At 38.0% G+C, this 19,821-nt stretch overlaps 1 protein-coding gene and 1 long non-coding RNA gene across 3 annotated transcripts; one reads left to right on the top strand and one right to left on the bottom strand.

Moving 5' to 3' along the window:
• Nucleotides 1–602: 602 nt before the first annotated feature.
• On the bottom strand, nucleotides 603–3,657 carry LOC113031229 (uncharacterized). Its single transcript, XR_003273699.1, has 5 exons — nucleotides 3,417–3,657; nucleotides 2,652–2,717; nucleotides 2,146–2,301; nucleotides 1,601–1,693; nucleotides 603–1,311 (listed from the first exon to the last, which is right to left on the bottom strand). It is a non-coding gene; the product is annotated as an uncharacterized LOC113031229 (long non-coding RNA).
• Nucleotides 3,658–5,564: 1,907 nt separating this feature from the next.
• Nucleotides 5,565–16,840, top strand: grxcr2 (glutaredoxin and cysteine rich domain containing 2). Of its 2 annotated transcripts, XM_026183195.1 has the most exons (5): nucleotides 5,565–6,040; nucleotides 6,529–6,712; nucleotides 8,573–8,682; nucleotides 13,795–14,022; nucleotides 15,722–16,840. In XM_026183195.1, exons 1-5 carry the CDS (start codon nucleotides 5,984–5,986, stop codon nucleotides 15,893–15,895), a joined length of 753 nt encoding a protein of 250 aa, XP_026038980.1. In that variant the 5' UTR covers nucleotides 5,565–5,983; the 3' UTR covers nucleotides 15,896–16,840. The 2 variants fall into 2 exon arrangements, with proteins under 2 accessions (XP_026038980.1, XP_026038979.1); XM_026183194.1 differs by lacking the exon at nucleotides 15,722–16,840 and having other exon boundaries at nucleotides 13,795–15,688.
• The last annotated feature ends 2,981 nt before the right edge of the window (nucleotides 16,841–19,821 follow it).

Below are 19,821 nucleotides of genomic sequence, written 5' to 3' on the forward strand. Positions count from 1 at the left end.
TGATATTAGCAATCAAAGAAAATTACATCACCATCCCAAATAAAACTTTAACAAAACATGCCAACATTATGGTCTAACAATAAAACAGCTTGTCAGCGTTCAGTTTTTTTGCAACAGCACAGCAGTAACCATTTAACACTTGCCACTGTCAACATTTATTTTACCAAAAAACTTCAGTTGTAAACATTTTAACATGGAAACAATTGTTCGTCTTTAAAAGTCCACAAAATATACATTCATCCTGCATTCCCAACTTGGATGATCTGATATCCTCGTGTTGGTGTTGTTCCCAGACCATCATGAAAATGTTGTCACATTGTTGTGACGTTATTCTTTTGCGCGCCAAGCCATTCGTGCATTTATGAAATTCCAATGTTGCAAGGACAATATCAATTCTGCTTACTGTTTATTAAAGGGTTACGGTTAGGGTTAGGGTCAGTTGATCGGCGGACAGAGGCGGTTTCACGCAGCTTAAGTACAGTTTTTTGTTTTACGCCGGTTTTTCCCGAAGTCGCAAAAGTATGACGTCACAACATTCTGATTGGTCACTTGCAATGTTGATCCTGGAACAACATTTAGTATGATGATCTGGGAACAACACCAACACGAGGATATCAGATCAACCTCCTAACTTACCCTTATTTTTAGTATGTATTGCAATTACCTTTACAATGCACACAATGTAACACAAACTGAATATGAACATATTTCCACCTCATAACAATATGCCTTGAACGCTAATATACACACCACCCTTCAACATTTCTGGTGCAGTATCATCTCTCAATTAAATCCTTTAAATCTCAATACTTTTGATTGTCTCTTACTAGCCCCCCCACAACAGTAAAATCTCTCAAATTGTAGTAGTTTACAAACTTTTCAAAATGTTCTAAATTTCTCTTAAATGTAATTTTCCCGTTATCTGTCATTTACAAATTACCATTTTATTCCCATTCAGCCTCCGAAAAACTTCTGTCCATCTGACAGAACATTCATCATCCAAATTAAAGGTTGGCTTATTCATTCAGTTTATTCTTGAGCAACTGTACCTTGGTCAAGAGTCTGCTGACATACAGATGAAGGAAGAGCTTCTGAAGTACTTCAAAGAAAGCTTTCAGTCTTGAGGTTAACTGAGATTCAGTGCATATATCCCACCCATTAAGAGTGCACATGCAGAGGCCAGGTCTTCCAGGTCATGCAGGACACACTAGATGGTTATACCCACATCGGCTGGAGGAGTGCTGGCATCAGCTCTTTCGATGGTGAAGATAGCAAGGGTAATTTGTTCCAGCTCCCTCTGAACAGCTGTAGCTTAGACACAAAAACATAGAAAAATGGCATCCAGTTTTAAAAAAAGAAAGAAAAAGGGCCAAAGCTACCCTTTAATGACGTAAACACAATATTAGGAACATGCACCCCAGTGTGCCACTATTTCAGACTACAGATTCAACGATAAATATAAATAGTTTGGGTATACAAGAAGATTTCCCAAAACATTTAAACAGGTTCCATGCAAATTACAACAACAACAACATGCAACAACATTAGTTATTCAAAATTTGGTTTAATACAGATAAAAAACTAAACTAAAATTACCAACCAATTATTCTTTGAAGAGGATGCTTGGGTCTTCATTCAGGTAAAAAGGTAGTGCCCTGAGGACACACTCCCTCCCCTTTTCAATACTTTCCTTCTGTAGAGAGTGGCAGAGATACAGGAAGAGAAAACAGATATACTTTAGGATGACAGAAACTCACATTATACGCAAAATGAATGACATATCCACTGCACAGATAGACATGTACACAAGACCAACTAATCATCACATGGACATGAATAGTTAACCTGTTGGGCAGGGTTTCCACCACATTATATATGTCCATAATGGAGGTAAAGACAAACTAATACATCATCTTCTTTGCATTCAAAACATAACATAAAAACATTCACTTCTGGTTTAACCTAAATCAAGGGATCAGATTTTACATATGTTTAGGTAATTTAAATTTTCCAACGTTTTGAGTACCAAACTTTGTCTTGCTTAATATAAATGTAAGTGCACTGTGCAGCTACCATACACTAGCTGTTTAAATTTGAAAATGATCTTATTAGCCATAATATTTTGCTACCAACAGAATAACGCACCTGTGTGGCTGGGGCCAAAGTTTGTCTAATTTTCTTCACTGCAACGCCTCCTTTTTTCTTGAAGACTTTTATGAGCTGGTCAGTGTATTGGTCAAGTTGTGTAAAAAGCCTTGGAACATGTGCAGCAGTAGTAATCCTCACATATTCTGCTTCCACCTGAAAATATGTCAACAAACACAACATACTGTACTGTAAATATACATACTATATGTACACATATACAAACTAAAACTAATGTAGAAAGACCTCATTAAAGCTATAATTTTAACACAAACATTTACACAAAATGCTAATGGAGCCATTACAGCTTTTATTGTTATTTATCAAGTTCCAAAAAATATTGATCACAGCTGATCTGAAAAGAATTTCATGCCTCGGGCCCTTGAACTGCAACCTTTACAATGGTTCAGATGTGGAGAAGAAATAACAGGGGCATGGGATGGGTCACAAAAGAAAACTTAACTTATAAAACAGTTTTGTTTTTAAAAGTATAACAGTTCACATACCACATACAAGCTCAGCAATACCACATACACCACATCAGTATAGGAGGGAGCAGGTAAAGGCAGGATCTGAGATTTATAAAGTAAAACAAGAAATTCATTACTTAATTTCAAGCAGCAAATTATTGTTTGAATTACAACTAAATAAAATACTACTCAGAAGAAAAGCAAGAGATTGACACTGCCATGTGCTAACTTTCTATAGAAGCAATTATCACCAGGTCTGTCGACCTCCATTGTCTGTCCACTCATATGTCTTGAATAATTTTATTAAAAAAATTAAGTGTGTACTTTCACAAACTGTAATTTATAACTACATTGATATGTATAACTCCGCTAGGAAACATGCTGTATTTACAGACCATTTTTACATAATACAGATTACTGATAGAGCAGAACAATGGTGTCACAGTGGCTTTCGCCCTTGACTTTTTGGATTTTAAATGTCACTTTATGCTATCCTTGCTATCCTATTCGATATTTCCGACTCTCGGATTACAGAAAAGGAATCCCAAGAAAGCAAATGGAAAAATAACCCCTTGAAAGAATAACCCCATGAACCCCTGTAGCTAATCCCTTAATAAAACAAAAAACAATAAAAATGTTTCTTACACAGTCCACAAAATAAGCATGTCCAGGACCCAGTAAAACTAATGTAAAACAAGCGCACGCAAACGATATAACATGTCTTGTAAGACAAACGCAAAATATAACCATGCTGGACATATAGATACTACACAACATAGTCAAAGAAAAAAGTGGTCTTACCTCTCAAAGAAACAGTAGCTTGGCGCCAAAACAGCCTTTTTCAGTTAAATTTGAAGTCTTGCGCATGAGCAGGCACAAGCCGTGAAACCTTCTTGTTCTGCGCGGTTTCATTACAACTGTTTTTGCATTACTGCCACCTTGTGGATATACAAGGTATATCGATCCTAATTGACTTAACTTAAATGTTATGCGATCAAGTAACACATTAGTATTATGTACGTTGAATAATAGACACAATTGCGTAGACTTGATTAGAAAAACATATGTTAACTTAACAAAAACATATATTTTAAGTAAAATGAAAATAAATAATTAATATACACTGAACAATCCACCTCATTCATTTTTTTGAGTGTATTGGACAGATGGCATCACATATGACTCTGGAACATAAACTGAAGAGTTCATGGTTGACTCGATGACCTCAAGGTTCCCAGGTCCTATGGCAGTACTTGACAGTTGGTATGAGGTATTTGTGCTGATATACTGTGCTCTTTTTTGCACTGTGCAGTGGATTATGGCCAAACATTCCCACTTTGCTCTGGTTTGCAAAAGGACATTATACCAGAAGTCTTGTGGTTTGTTCAGATGCAACTTTGCAAACCTAAGTTATGTTGCCATGTTCTTTTTAAAGAAAAGGGACTGTAGAGTTTGTGATGTAGTTCATTGATTGTGACATTGTTTTATCATACACTCAAAAAAGATGTATGTTCATACTTGCAGATGACCAATTAATCAAGTTCATTTGTTTAGCAGCAGGGTTAGCTTTCACTGGACTTCACAGAGTTCTATGAAAACTTTTTTCCACTATACTATACTATAACTATAGGTAGCAAAAAGATCTCTGCATCAATAAAGCAAAACATTTGAATCCCATATTACTTTATCAATAAAATGTTCATATAAAAAATCATTGTGGTCATTTTTCTGTACCATTTGAACTTACTCATGCTTGACGTTTGTCCAGAAAAGGCACAGAGGAGTGCTCTAAGTTAGCGGTCCCCAACCACTGGGCCATGGACTGGTACCGGTCCGTGTCCCATGAGTCGCTTGGTACCAGGCCACGAGTGTTGAGGCTCGCATGTGAAATTTATGGTTTTCAGAGTTTTTATCGTTATTTTTTAAATCATTTTTATCGTTAACTCGGTTTCCCTGGGTTTTTTCCTGTGTGTTATGAAAACAAATCTGTTTTTTTGGTACCGGTACTGGGTTTTATTTTGTTGTATTTATCTGTGACACTTTAAAGACCGGTCAGTGAAAATATTGTTGGATATAAACCGGTCCGTTGTGCAAAAAAGGTTGGGGACCGCTGCTCTAAGTTCATGTCTGTAAATCACAATGTTGAAGCCTAAACCAATGTTTAGTAATATTTATTTCATGTCTGCATTGAAGTAACCTTCAATTTTTTGTGAAGGACTAACATTTGGGATATTTGATATTTCCATCCATCCATCTTCATCCGCTTTATCCGAGGCCGGGTCGCGGGGGCAGCAGCCTAAGCTGATATTTCTGTATCCAAAATCTTCTGGAATGTCTGTGAAGTCTTAACTCATGGAGCAAAGGTGATTTTGAGGTTGTGGTGATTCTGGGCACATCATGCCAGAATTCCCTCAATTTGCAGACATGGATAACAGATATAATGGGAAAGTTCTTATAATCCTATTGCATAGTCCACTTGAAAGACTCATATGTAGAAGGTGCCTTCATATTGCAGGTAGCACAGACTCACACTGAGAGGTCACACAGAGGTCTTCTTGGAGCCTTGTGTTCACTCTTTGTTGATGAAATTTCCATCAATCAGACCCAAGCACATATAAATTAGAACACTAGTGTTTCACTTCCAGGGCACTTCAGATTAGACTTTCAGGGATGAGCCACTCAATTTGTTAATAATGTGAAGACACATTACAAAAGTAATATGTTATTTCAGTCAGATGCCACTTGAAGCTCGCTAATTATAGAGATATTTTGATAAGGCTAAATGTTTTCTTTATGACAGCAACAGACATCAAATGCCATGTTTACTTTCCACCACAGATACTCTCGGCTCCTGTCCAATGACAGGCTGCAGCTACAACTATCTAACAACTCCCACATGTACCCATACTCACTGCCTTACTCTCTCTTTCTCTCCATTTTGCACACAAACACACAGAGCAACACGCAGGCTCCAAATGCTTTCTATTTTTGTGATCATAATTATTTGATGACAGGGCTTCTGGTTTCGCAACCACCCTTTTGTACACTCGATCTATCTGTGAATAATTTAGCACTGAGAGCTAGAAAGGTGGGTCCCTTAAAACAGCAGGTACAGGCAAACTCTGGAAGCAGGACACAGAGAGAGAGCATTGCCATCCTATCTTTGTCATCCGCCCACTCCTTACTTACAGCTCTTTAGTCCGGCTGCTGTGCTTCCATCGAGCTGTATATTAATCCAAGTTTGAATTTATCCATCCTTACAAACAACCCTTCAGCACAGCAGGCTCCACGCTGTCCAGCTAGAAGAAGGTAAGGAGCTCATTGGATGGAGTGACCCCCTTTCTGCATCCACTCTTCAATCAGCCATCATGGAGGAACTCCAGAGAAAACTGAATCAGCGCTACGAAGACACCAAACCAAGAAAGGTGAGTTCTTATGACACCACTTTATTTTGAAATTATAGGTTTCACCGTTATAAATGTTTCAGAGGAAAAGACTTGTAAAGGTCGTTTCAATTATCAAGCCTCCTCTTTCTCTCTTTTTTCTAAACAATTGCAAAACTATTAGCAGGTGATTCTAAGCACATAGTTAAAGAGTTCTCTGTTTGCAGCTCATGTTGTGAAGCTGCAAATAGAGAATGACACAGGACTGTTGATGTGTGTATTAACATTCTGCAAATATTTGCACACATGGTCAGATACCATATTTTTCTGCTTATGAACCTACCTATATTCTATTTATTTATATAGCCCCACTCACAGCAACAATCACCTCAATGTGCTTTGTACTATAAGATAAAAGAAACTCTACAGTTACTTATTAATCACTCATTAGTTACTAATGAATGTTTTTGGTGTGACAAGCAACAACAAGCAGTGGAATCAAAGATGTTACCTTCCACTCCAAACTACAGGTGAGGTTCAAGCTGGCATCATCCTACAGTGGCCGAGTGCTGAAGCATGTGTACGAGGACGGTCAAGAGCTGGACAGCCCCGAGGAGAAATACCCTCACAGCTTTATCCACCGCAAAATCCCTCCCAGCCACCTCGAGATGGAGCAGCTCTGCGGATTTGAGGACACTCATGGAGACCAACAGAGTGGGTTTTTACTTTATATGCATGGTTGCCCTTAGGATTATTTGTTTAGGCAGTACTGCATGTAAACTGGGAGCAGGCAAGGCAAGCAAGGTGTAGTAGTTTGCATAAAGTGATCTTTTTTTCCCCATTAAAGTAAAAACATGCACAGTTAATCCAGTAGCATGAATCCAGTAGCATAAAATGAATTTAAAGCCCATTTTGATGTTGGTGACCGAGATGATTATTTGACTGCCTAATCAATGTATTTAAAGGTACTGTGTGTAAAATTTCCCCACTAGATGTCAGTAGTTTCAGTCAGCTGAATTCTCTTTTCTTACCCTCCCAGTTCAAATGCATAGTCCTAACTATAGCGGCTGCTGTAGTGCAGAATTCTCTGGCTGCTGTTCATCTGTAGTGATCGTAAGGTGTCAGTGTTACCTCACCTGCAAATATGCCAGGTTTCCACTTCTATTTGTGCTGGAGGAGGCTGTAAAACTTTATGAAAGGTGTACAATACAAGTAGATGAAGCTCATTTCTGTCTCATGACAGTGATACTGAAGTGAGTTGTTGAGAATATCCTGAACGTTTATGTCGGTTAGCATTGTTGGTTTTGCTGCTATTAGCTGGCGTTAGTAAAACTTTTTTTGAAGTGGAGCTAACAATGTGGGACTCAAACACTTAACAAATAAACTTATGATCTGAGAATGTAATCACACTATTTATCAGAGGAAAAGTGTGATTATTTTTAGGACACTTAAGTTTAAGATTAGCTGGTATAATGGGAGTTTATAACCAGCTAACTAAATGGACTGATTCTTATATAGCGGTTTTCTACTCAAAGTGCTCTATACAACATGCCTCATTCACCCAATCACACAAGCACTTTATCTATACGTAGTGCTTTCTAAGTACATTCACACACATTCATACTCCGATGGATGCTTCAGAGAGCAAGTTGGGGTTAGTATCTTGCCCAAGGATACTTAACATGCAGACTGGAGGAGCCAGGGATTGAACCACCAACCTTCCGATCAGTAGGTGACCAGCTCTACCTCCTGAGCTACAGCCACCCCCTAACTTTGCTGATTAGTCAGCTGTTAGTCATCTGTTTCTTGCTTAATGATCTTGAAGCTTTATGCAGATCAACTGTACACTTCTCTAAGTAGTTTTTATGGTCATTGATTAAATGAAGTATCTTCATCTTTGATTGTACTTTACATAAATTTAGATATTCTAAATTTATAAATTGTATTGTCCTATTTCCATCTGTCTCAGTCTGTGGCTGAGAGAGTTGTGAATTCTGCATGGTCTACTGGTTGCCATCTACATCAGAGGGCAAAAGAATTGCAACAGATGGCAACAAATGCATTATTTGTCACAGCCGATTGCTGTATTATCACAAATAGATTGGGGAAATCAGATAGCAATCTGAACCCATCTTATTGCCACTTTATCACCATTTTATCACTGTTTTGATGCAACAGAGTTGGTTTGAAGAGGGCAACTGACTAGAGTGGCCTCAAGCCTCGTCTCCCTCTTCAAAGCGACCATTTCAAAGGCAGAGCGATTGCAAGTTGATTGGACACGGTCGCAATATTTTAAGTGTTCCACAACTTATCCGCACCCAATAAGAAAAACAGCTCTAAGGAAATGGACTCTACCACTTTGGATGTCTTTTGCTGGTCCACACTCCCACCAGCCACTTTGGATACCACTGTTTATAGGCTTGGTTTCAGTAGTTGGCTCTATGTGATCACTGCACATCGATGTGTTAGAAATAGAGCACATGCTGTTGCTACAGATGAAAACTGCACTTGAGTCTGTAATACTGTATACAAGTTCTCACTCTAGCCTGACAACATGCTTTACTCTGTACCCAGGTGTCTATCCTCCAACAGGGCTCATAGCCCAGAGAATAAATGTATATAGAGGAATGGGCAGCTACAAACCTGCAGTTGGCCAGACTGAGGAAGGAGAGGGAGACAGCAAGGTAAAAATCCAGAATTTGATATTATATTTTAGTTGAGTTATTGTAGGTTTTTCACTAACAGTGCCAATTATATATGTCTGTTTTTCTCAAAATTTTAAACACATTGTTTTCAGACTACATTAATTTAAAGAACTCTATGTTTGGGCATGAATTGTGAGGCTAGGAATGTGCTTTATGCATAGGTCTAGGCTGAGGTGTCAGATTTCATGAAAGGTGCTTCATTTGTAACATAAGAAGATGTCATGAGAAAAAAAAGAAAGATTCTTTCAGCTGCTCCTTTTGCAAGGGGTTGCATATTTGATTTGCACAGATTTTTTATGCCGGATGCCCTTTCTGACGAAAGCCTCCCAGGCATTCGTGTCTTCTCCCTGATCCTGAGCTGGGAAACTTTTGTGAATTAAGCAAACGTGTTAACTGCTGAACTACAGATTATTTTCCAACTTACAAATAAATCATATATGACGGTCAAGATCAATGCTTTACTCGCATATACAAGTAAAACATTCACTTTTGACTCACTGACTTGTTGCATCTTACAGCATATGGTAAATAAGATAGTTATTCATCAGCGTCACATTTTTGAGCTAGAGAATACCAGAGAAAAGGCTTTGACCCCATCTTTGATCGTTCTAAGTTTGTGTTTTACACTTGCTTAATGAGTGCCCCCCCTTGAGTTGAAGGACAGCCAGAAAAAAGTTGAGGGGGTTGAGTGTGTCAAAGTACTTTCAGGACTGTACACATGTGTAAAAAACGTTAAAAAACATTGCTTGTTCCTGCAATAATCTACATAAGGACCTGAAATTTGGGTCTAAGTCCGTTTAAAGGGTTGAGAAAACACAGAAGTCAGTGTGACTGCTTTTAATCTTATGGACTACTGAAAGTCGTGAAACTGCAACTGTTTGGTTTTCACATTAATCTGGGTGCACTCCATGCTATGGCATGACAAGTTTTCAGTCAATGGCTCTATGGGAATCACATTGTTGGTGCAGAAATGCTATGAAACTTTGTTAGTTTTGTTTAAAAAGAGATGGTAACTATGCATGTTTTTTTGTACTAGCACATCAGTTATCTGTGATGTGTAGATACAACACCACTTAATCTCTTAAGCAGCATGCTCTTTTTAATGAATTAATATAAGTGTTTAGTGTCTTTTTATTTTCACTGCTGTCTGTGCACTGCAAACTGGTGTTTACTGGTTTTATCATGTCATTAGCAACAAATGTGAACAATTTTGTAGCATTTTTTAAATGCAATGGCATCTGTGCTGCATGTTTTCTGCCACCCATCATTGCTGTTATGACACACTGCAGTTAAAATGTGTTTATATGCAAACTGTATATAATTGTTCGAGGTTTTGCCAAAAAAAAGATTAATTTAGTAAATACGTTTTGGACACTGTCCATTTGGTTCTGATAATTCAGATTTTGTAAATTCTGAAAGATTCTAATTCCCTTGTCAGTTTAAATGAGCTGGAACCAAAACAGTCAGTCGCTATTTAGAGTTTCATGAACGATTTAGTTAACTTTTATTCTCAAAAAAACATACTGGCAACGAAATTGAGTCATTAGCATCTCAATGATGCTTTATGGAAAGCATAAAGTGTCATTGTTTCTCTCTGCATATAAAATGAAAGCACTGATATACAGACACCTAGGGTTACAGTGGAACAGTGTGTACATAAAAAAGAGGCTGGCCAGTATCAGCTGTACCAGGTGATATTCAGATTGGTCCAGATTGGTATATGAAACAGTATACAATGCACAAACAAATACTTTGGGTTCGTAAAAGTTTTCTCATCACATTGTTTTGCAATAACCATCCCTGTCTACAGCATGTACTGTATATCACAGCACATCACAGCTGACCAAATATCAAGGGTTGTCTCCATGGGCAGTTCGTAGCTACTTTGTGGCATATACTGTAGAGCAGTGGTCCCCAACCCCCGGGCCTCGGACCGGTACCGGTCCGTGAGTCGTTTGGTACCGGGCCGCGAGAGAAATGTATGTTTTTCAGGGTTTTTATCAGTTTTCAGCGTTATTTTGTTATCATTTTTATCGTTAACTCAGTTTTCCCAGGCCTTTTCACGTGTGTTATGAATAAATCTTCTTTTTTTCTGTACCGGTACTAGTTTTATTTTGTTGTATTTATCCGCGACACCTTAAAGGCCGGTCCGTGAAAATATTGTCGGGCATAAACCGGTCCGTGGTGCAAAAAACTTACATGCATCAGTTGATTTAGAATAATACATTTATAGTTTTGGCAAATACACCATCTGGATTTAATGATAGCAATTATCTGTCTTCATTAATAGTTTTTTTATGTAAGAAAACTAAAAATAATTTTTGACAAGAATAAATACCAATCAAGACAAAAACTAATGTTTTATAAACTTAATAAACTCTTAAACTCATAAACTCTTAATCGCACTTTCCTTATATTTATGTGCCACCCAATTCTTGAACTTTTTTTTTTTTTTTTGATTTTCTGTCATGTGAAAAAGAGTTTTCATTGTAGATGCTTGTGATTAACTGTGACCACCTCTGTGAAAGCAGAAGATTTCTGCTCTGGAGCATTCAGGTGTGTATAAAAACAATGCAGACTTCTCAACAAATTTAGCCCAAAGTCAGACCACGCGATGCTAAAAGAAATTGCAAACACCAACGAGCTATACCGCAGCTTTTACAGATTTGAGCTAGCAATTAACTGTAAATTTCTAATATATTTGGTTTAATGAATAATCTTGAGTTCTATATTATGCAGATCAAGATTTTTTTGTTTTGTTTTTACACTGTTTACATGATCTTCTCAATATGTTTTATGGCCAGTTGTCACACCTAAAAACTGATTTCAGTGATTTACACTTTACACTATACACATGCATAGTAAGAGTACATGTACTGAAAAGCAAGCAGACACACCACAGTAAAGCATTACACAATTATCAGTGAATGCAAAGTTATGTAATAATTAATTTATGGCTACACAAAAACAAAACATACAATCCAGATTTAAAATATTAAACAGGGATCTTAGGCAATTAGAACATCAGCTGCATGCTGCTCAATGAAATTTGTTCAACAAAAGCAATAAAATTGTTAATCTGACTGAAAAATGCATTTTTACTGAGCTACAACGGCAGCAGCTTCATTAGTGCAGCAGGCTAAAAGGGAGGTCAGCCACATTGCCTGCTGGCTTGATGTCAGTTTCATTCCTTTATCCTCCAAACAAAGGAATGCTTGGCCCTGGTCACCAAGTCAGTATTTAGCACATTTATCAGTAGAGAGCAGCAATCTGGAGTTAGCTTATCCTTTTAGGGCATTATTGAAAGGATGGCACAATGGTTCTACAGAGGTCCCTCACCTAACAAGGTTTAATGATAATTCTAGGCTGCATTGTTTTAGGGTTTCACTCTCAGTTTTAAAGTAAGAGAGATAAATTGCATCAATATGTTTCTTTTATTTTTCTTGTATATTTTTCATATTTTCATATATATATATATGTATTATTATTATTATTTTTTACATCATCCTGAATACTACAGAGAGTGTGAACATGAGTCTGGATTCAGCAAGACATCCCTGCATAATAAGATGAAGGTTGCCAATCTTCTCTGGTTGCTTTGTTCCCACAGAAAGCAGCCATCAAAATAACAAAGGGTTAAATGTAATGAAGAATTTCTTTTTTTTTTAAAAAAAAAGCTCTAAAATAGACATGGTGAAGATGACCTCGAACCTTGAACCGGATGGTTTACAGCAGCAGAAGACCACACTGGGATCCAGTCATGTCAGCTGCAAACACAGAGTCTATTTGCGCGGTTCTCCAAAACTGTGCGATAAAAGATTGGTCTGATGGGTCTCGATTTCTGCTGCAGCATCCGGATTATAGGGGTCAGAATTTGGCATAACCAAACGGGGGTGGTATAATGGTATGTGGGATATTTTCTTGGCATAATTTGGGATCGTTAGTACCAACACCACAGCCTACCAGAGTATTCTTTCTAACCATGTCCATCAATGGCACAGTGTATCCATTTTCTGATGACTGCTTCCAGGAGTATAGCATAAAATGTCACACAGCTCAGATCAACTCAAACTGGAATCTTAAACGTACAGTAACAAGGAGTTTGATATATTCAAATGGCCTGCACAGACACTAGAGCCCAGTCCAACAGAGCGAATAGGATTTGCATCATGAATGTGCAGCTGACAAATCTGCAGCGACTCTGTGATGCTGTCAGATTAATATGGACCAAAATCTCAGGGGAGTGTTTCCAGCACTTTGTTGAATCCATGCCATGAAGAATAAAGGAGTTCAGAAGGTAAAAGGGGATCCAAGCAGATACTAGTGGCCAGTGAATATAATGTATGTAAAAAGTATCAATATTTGTCATTATTACAGATAGGATAAGATAAGATAACTCTTTATTGTCATTGCACAGTCATACTTACAATAGTACAGTGAAACTGGAAAACTATCCCACGTCAGACACAACACAGTAAACTTTAAAGTGGATAAAAAGTACAAAAATGGTATGAATAATAGATTAAAGAATAAATATTTGCACATTATTGCCCCCAAAACAGTGCCGGTAGGTAGACAATTAGGTCAGCTGTTAGCATTGATTAGGGCTATTGCCCTGTTCAGATACACTGTTTCATTGTCTAGATAACCACTATGGATGTGCATGTTTTTCTAGACAAGCGATGACACTTTTCAACATGAAATCTTTTTTTCTTAATATCAGAGAGCAGTTGGAGTTGGGAAATGTAGATGACATCTAGCATATGTATAAGTTAATTAAAATTATTTGTCTGTTTGGGCCTAATTGTCATGAAACAGCTGTGTGGCAGACAGAATGCAGACTCAGATGCAGGACTGGGGAGATGTGAATGAATGAAATAAAATCAACTTTAATGTTGTAGCTTACAAGAATACACAAAAACTAAAAATCATAAATTCCTTCCTAAAAACCAAAAAGAAATCATGAACCAACAAAACTCATAATTCTGGAAGAGAGACATATGGACATAGACAGACACAGACAACAACATGGCACTGATGTTGTTAATAGAAAATGATGCAGGATTATCTGATATTTTACATTTCTTTCAGTCCCCAGTGTTGGACTTTGGTAAGATAATCATCTATACCAGCAATCTGCGCATTATTAAAGCACCGCAGAAGAAGCCTGAAATGTTTCGGCAGCACACAGTGCCTCTCATTGACTTGGAAGGATACCCAAAGGCCAAGGAAAGGGGGAGCAGGAGGAGGGCTAAAGCAGTTTTCACACAGGAGGAGGCGGAGAAGGAGGAGAAACAGATCTGCGACACTGATACCAAGGTAATGATCCTTGGTCAAATTATTCTCAGTGGTGTGGTAAGGTTTTATCACCCCATTTCTGTTTCTTGCTTTTCTCACTCTCGCCATGTCCTCCTCCCCATCCCACTTTCTCTGCATGTGTCTTCAGCCATCTTTTCTTCACTTTATCTTTGCTTTCAAGAAAACAACTGCAGGATCTTCTTCTGTTTCTGCCTCACACCAAAGTCTCCTCTGTTTCCTTGTAAATGCAAACTTGTTTGTATCCTTATTCGCTTTCTTTTCTACCGTCCTGCTGCAACAGCCACCAACCTATTGTCCTAGTGTTATCTGACAACTGTGAACAAATACTGATGAGTCCACAGTTTTACTCTGCCCTTGCAGCATCTGCCTGCTGCTTACCAGCCAGCAAGGATACCCAGGTCGCTATTATTCCCTCCCTCTCACCTCCTTGGATGATTACTGTTCTCTTCTCTCTTATCCCTCCATCATTTTCTCAGCTCTCTTGTTATTTTCGCATTTTCTCCGCCTCCATACAAGTTCATTCTCAGCCTGTTTTTTGTTTTATATTTCGTCATCTCACTCCTGTTTGTTCCGTTCTCTTCTTCACCATCTTTAGCAGCGGCAATTCATTATATTCACCGTCTTCATTTTTTTCCAAGAAGAGCTTAGATTCACACTTGATTTTATACATGAAAAATTTCTGCAACTGTTGGACAACAATCTGGACATGAACCTGATTGTGAAATAATAATGGCTGTATATACAAGCATCCTTATGTTTATCTTGGAGTCACCAAAGCTATAAGTGAGAACATAAACTGTAATTGAAAGACAAACCTTACCTGCCCCTTTGCCTTGTGAATTTCAGCACCATTTTATTTTTGTAGCTGCTTTCTGCTGCAAAATACCGTGTCCTGTTTTATACGACTCTGTTGTATTGCACTCATATAGAAGCAAATAATGGGCCCTACTAAAGCAGCACCTTTAGAGGGTTTTTTGTTGTTGTTGACTTTTTTCTTTTGTGTTATAGACTTTTTTCTGGCTGACCCTTGCATACCAAGCTGTCTAGCTCTTCCTTTTACAACAATTTGGGACTCATGAAGGATCTAAGTGAATATGTTTTGTTTTCTTTAATTATCCTGTTTCAAATGTAACCTCACAGCTCAGCTTCTGTTTCTATTCAGTCATCATTCGGTTGATAACATACAGAGCAGCTGCTCATTACTGTAAACTTTGCAATAATGACCAACTGGGTATAATAAATGACAGACTGGCTGGACATTATCCTGCAGCACAGCTACTTACCACAGCCATTTAATTAGAAATATTATTGGAAAAATTCTTTGTATCATTAAGGTTTCTAGTGTTTTGCCAGCAGGCACGTCAGTTATACATGATAGCGGCGTTAATGTTTGCTGATTATGACGCGGCCTTTGGTGGCACTGTAAATGTTTGTGTTAACTTTAAGTGGAAAAATGTGTTTTATTATCAGAAACAGATGTTTGTAATTCAAAAGCAACAAACATTTGCGCACATTTTTCATACAGGCCTTCAGATATGGGGGACGTGAGCCTTTCCTTCAAACTTGACCGACTCCCCTTTTCAGCTCAATCTTTATCCCTGCATCCCCTCTTCTTTTCACCCCTTCCTCCCTTTGTGACCCCTTTGCTCACCTCACAGGACCCCTCTTCCATCTCCTAATGTGTTTTTTCTGTCTCCAGGAGGCTGACAGCTGCCAGCATTGTGGTGGTTCAGGCTCCGCTCCCTGCTCTCTGTGTCACGGTAGCAAGCTGTCCATGCTGGCGAACCGCTTCAATGAGTCCATCAGTGATCTGCGTTGCCAAGCCTGCTACCCCTATGGTCTGGAGAAGTGCCAGTCCTGCTCCAATAAATAGCACCATTTGGCTGACACCCATATCTGGCAGTGAGAGAGCGAGCGTGTGAGTGAGTGAATGAGAGTGTGTGGCTGAGTGAGTGTAAGCCCAGTGTGCTACGGGTTTGTCAGAATTGTCTCAGTGGCAGTATTGCTCTAATCCAAAACGTTCTTGGTGGGGTGCACTACTAGGAAACATAAGCCATCATTGGACATTGGAGAGGGGGATTGTGACTGTGGGCACAAAATCATAAAATACAATTACTGTGTGCAGTGAACATGGCTTGCGATAACACAAATACATAATCGCTTTTTTTTGTTGTCACGTTACTTTGCATCTGCTGCCTTCATCCCGATAAAACCTGGTTCCACAACAGAGTTATCATTTTAATTAAAATGATGCAAACATTTCACAGTTTATTGTGTCTACTGGGAAGGGTTCCCTGTTCATAGCTCCCCTGTCTATTCACCAGAGACACTGAAACCTTTTTCACTTGAACATAATGGGTTGTACCGGGATAATTGATGCTATTATTTTTTAGAAAAATACAGAGAGGAATGAGACAAATGGGACTGTTTGATAAACGGCGACAGCAATAATCAGGAGATGATGTTTAATGTGAGTTCCCCCCAAATAACTTTGTTACTGCAACACAGATGTGCGTGCTTTTCTTGTTGGTGGGGGGTAAATATGCAAACTTTTTAAACCACTTTTCATCTCAACAGATAATAAATGTTTGACATTCTCAGTATTGATTTCAGATGGTGTGTTAATAATAAAAAGTCTAAGAGGTGTTATGGATGAAAATATGAATGAAAATAATGATTTAAATGACAGAAATGATTTATTGTAGACCAGCTCAGGAGATTGGGTTTGTTTTGTAACACTTTTAGATCATTTAAAGATATGTCTACACATTTTTTGGGGGGTGAATTAATTAAATAAAAATACCTGAATACCTTTTCAATGTTTTTTTATTTTATTTTATTCATTATTGTTTTAAAGTTTAGCTTTTGATGCAAAAAGGATTGTTGTATGGATCAGATTACTCTGTCCTCTGTATAATCCACATCCCAGGGTCCCCATGGAGACATGTTTTCATGGCAACATTTCAGATCTCATCTATTAAAACAGTGACGCTTGCAGTGAGCATATGTTTTATTGACTTTATTCCTAAAAGTCTCCTGCCTTTTAACTGAGCCTTATGCATCACTCTCTGTCTCCAATCATACATGTATGATTACCTTAAAGTCTTTCCTCAGATGGCTGTTTTTACTGTGAGTTAGTTGTTTATTGTTACAAATTTGAAAAATAGGAAACATGCAACACGCCACATAATCCCCAGTCTCTGCATCGTATTCATTGCACCTCAAATCAAAGGCAATCAACCATATTACTTTCTATCATGACATTTGAGGATGATTTAACAGAAAAGGAAAACAAAATTAAATCTTTTTGCCTCACTGGGAAAGGCTTTTAATAGCTCTGACACTGCTGTTGTCAGCTTTGAGTGATCACCTTCATGCATTTGATTTTTGCAAGGTTACATCAACTCATTGCAAGCGCTAATAAAATCTACCCATGAGGTTTTTTCAAGTCTTTAAAGTTTAACTTTAAAGTCCAAAATCAGAGGATTTCTCATGTCTGTGCATTTGACTATAGTTTCCAGTTCAAAACAGCAGGTTCCCCTTAGTATGCCTTTATAATCAAATCTGAACTGCAATGATCCCCAGGACATTTTCTAGTGGCTGCTGAAGTAGCATTTTTCACCACTACCTTTATTTGGCAAGGCAGAGATGATCAATCAAATTCTTTTTCAATAGCACTGACCACATCTTCTGGGATGTCAGTGGCAAAAAGTCATGCCAGACAAGCACCATTAGAGCCCTCTATCCCTGCCTCTGCACCTATATTTGTGCTTGGGCTTCAACTATTTTATTCTGTTTAAAAGGAAACTATAAGGGTTAGCAACAGCCTGGTCAAAAGCCCCATCAGCAATCAGATTCTGTCTATTTCTGGGATGACCACGGTAGCCCAAATCCACACTCTTATTCTTTTTTCACTCTATATTCTCTCTTTTTCTGTCTCACTCTCTTTCTCTGCTTAAAAAATCTGCCACCCATGCAGAAGTTAAAATTGTGTTTTTCCAACGTTGTCATTTTAGCGCTTCTCACTCAGTATTCCACGGGGTAAACCAGAGTGAGGGGAAACTGGGTCACTGCCACTGTTCTTGGCCTCTATCCTGCAGGACCTACAGTGATAAGGGAGAAGGCAAAAACACTCAAGTGTAACACTAAATACAGTAAGTTTATAGGACTCCAGAAAGGGGAATTGAGACAGATGATATTCACTGGGGAATGGAAATCACACACTTTGTAAGTTCAAAAAGGGTAGCTGTGTGTACAAGTGTTACTTTTAATAAGTGTAGAAAAGTAAAGAAAAGTTCGGTAAAGAAAATGCCCTTGTACATTTGATTATATGTCCCAGGATGTATTAGTGAGGTAATATCAACACATATCCAAAAAATGTCATGTTTATCAGGTCTTATTGCAGTACAACTAAGGAAACTATAAAAGAAAAATCAAAAAGAAAAATTAGCACTTCTTATTGAGTCTTAGACATAATTATTAAAAGATTTCTATAGGGATATAGATGAGCTGGACGCGTGCTCCAGCCAGTCACCGAGAATTAGTGATGACCTCCATGCACTGTAATTATGCATAGGTACCCAAAAACAGGAATACAGCCCATTAAGTCTGATAAATATCATCCCACTTCACCTGTCCCAATCACTCAAATTTCTGGCATCACTGAGCGCAGGAAATCAAAGTGTGTAAAAAATTATTTTTAGCGAAACAATCATAATTGTATGATTGAGTCTGATTAGGTTTGGGAACTTATTCAATTCATGTACTCATAGACTGAATCACAGTGTTTTGTCTGTGATGCCTCATGACTACAGACTTTATGAAAAATAGGAGCAACTTCTGGGTATGAAAAAAGGACACCGATGCTGACTAGGGATGGGTACCGGTATCTGGCACCGGTTCTGACATAAACGGTAGTAACCAGACCGAAAAGCAGCGCACATTTCGGTGCTTTATTTTGGTGCTTTTTTTTTCCTGAGATGTGATACACTTCAGTATCTAGCCAATCATTTTACGTTTGTTAACGTAAAAGATAAAATTGTTATCTTTTTACAAAAAAAACAGCTAAACATGAGAGGTTTTTGGACAAAGTTTGTGTTCTCTATTCTTTAAGCACAGGTTCGAGCACTGGCACCATTTCAAAAGTACCAGTTTGGCACCGGTATCGAATAAAACCTAAACGATACCCATCCCTAATGCTCACGTGACCTAACATACATTCTTCTTAATGGCCAGCAGGGAGCATCCTCACTGGCTGCCAATGGATGTCGGGTTATGCAGAACCCTCAGTAAACACTTTATGAATTTATTTTACTTTATTTTTCTAATTGAGCTTTTATTAAATCAAAAATAATAGGACTCATTATTAAACATCTCTGGGCTGGTAAAGACAAAAAAAAATCTTGCTTAGACTAGTAATACAAACACATAGAGTGTATGTGATGCATGTTGATAATGTTCCTGCATCATCATAATATTGTTGATCCAGGATCAACATTGCAACTGACCAATCATGTTTGGATGTAATGTTGTGATGTCATAGCTTTGTCATAGCTCCGGGAAAAAGGAAAAAACTGCCTAATTAAACTGTATAAACTCCTTTCTGGAACATTTCAAGCCTTCTGTTTTCTTTATTAACTAAACAGTTTAATAAACATCAAGTTAGGTTTGCTGTCAGCCAGATTTTAGGTTATTTGTGTTGGTTTGTTTTTAATAGCATTAGCTAACTTCTTGGCTAACTGAATGTTCAGGCAACATCTCTGGTCAGTTGCAGTATGGGCCCTGGGTCAACTTAATTAT

Source organism: Astatotilapia calliptera, chromosome 10 (genome assembly GCF_900246225.1).
Source record: "Astatotilapia calliptera chromosome 10, fAstCal1.2, whole genome shotgun sequence".
Taxonomy (NCBI): domain Eukaryota; kingdom Metazoa; phylum Chordata; class Actinopteri; order Cichliformes; family Cichlidae; genus Astatotilapia; species Astatotilapia calliptera.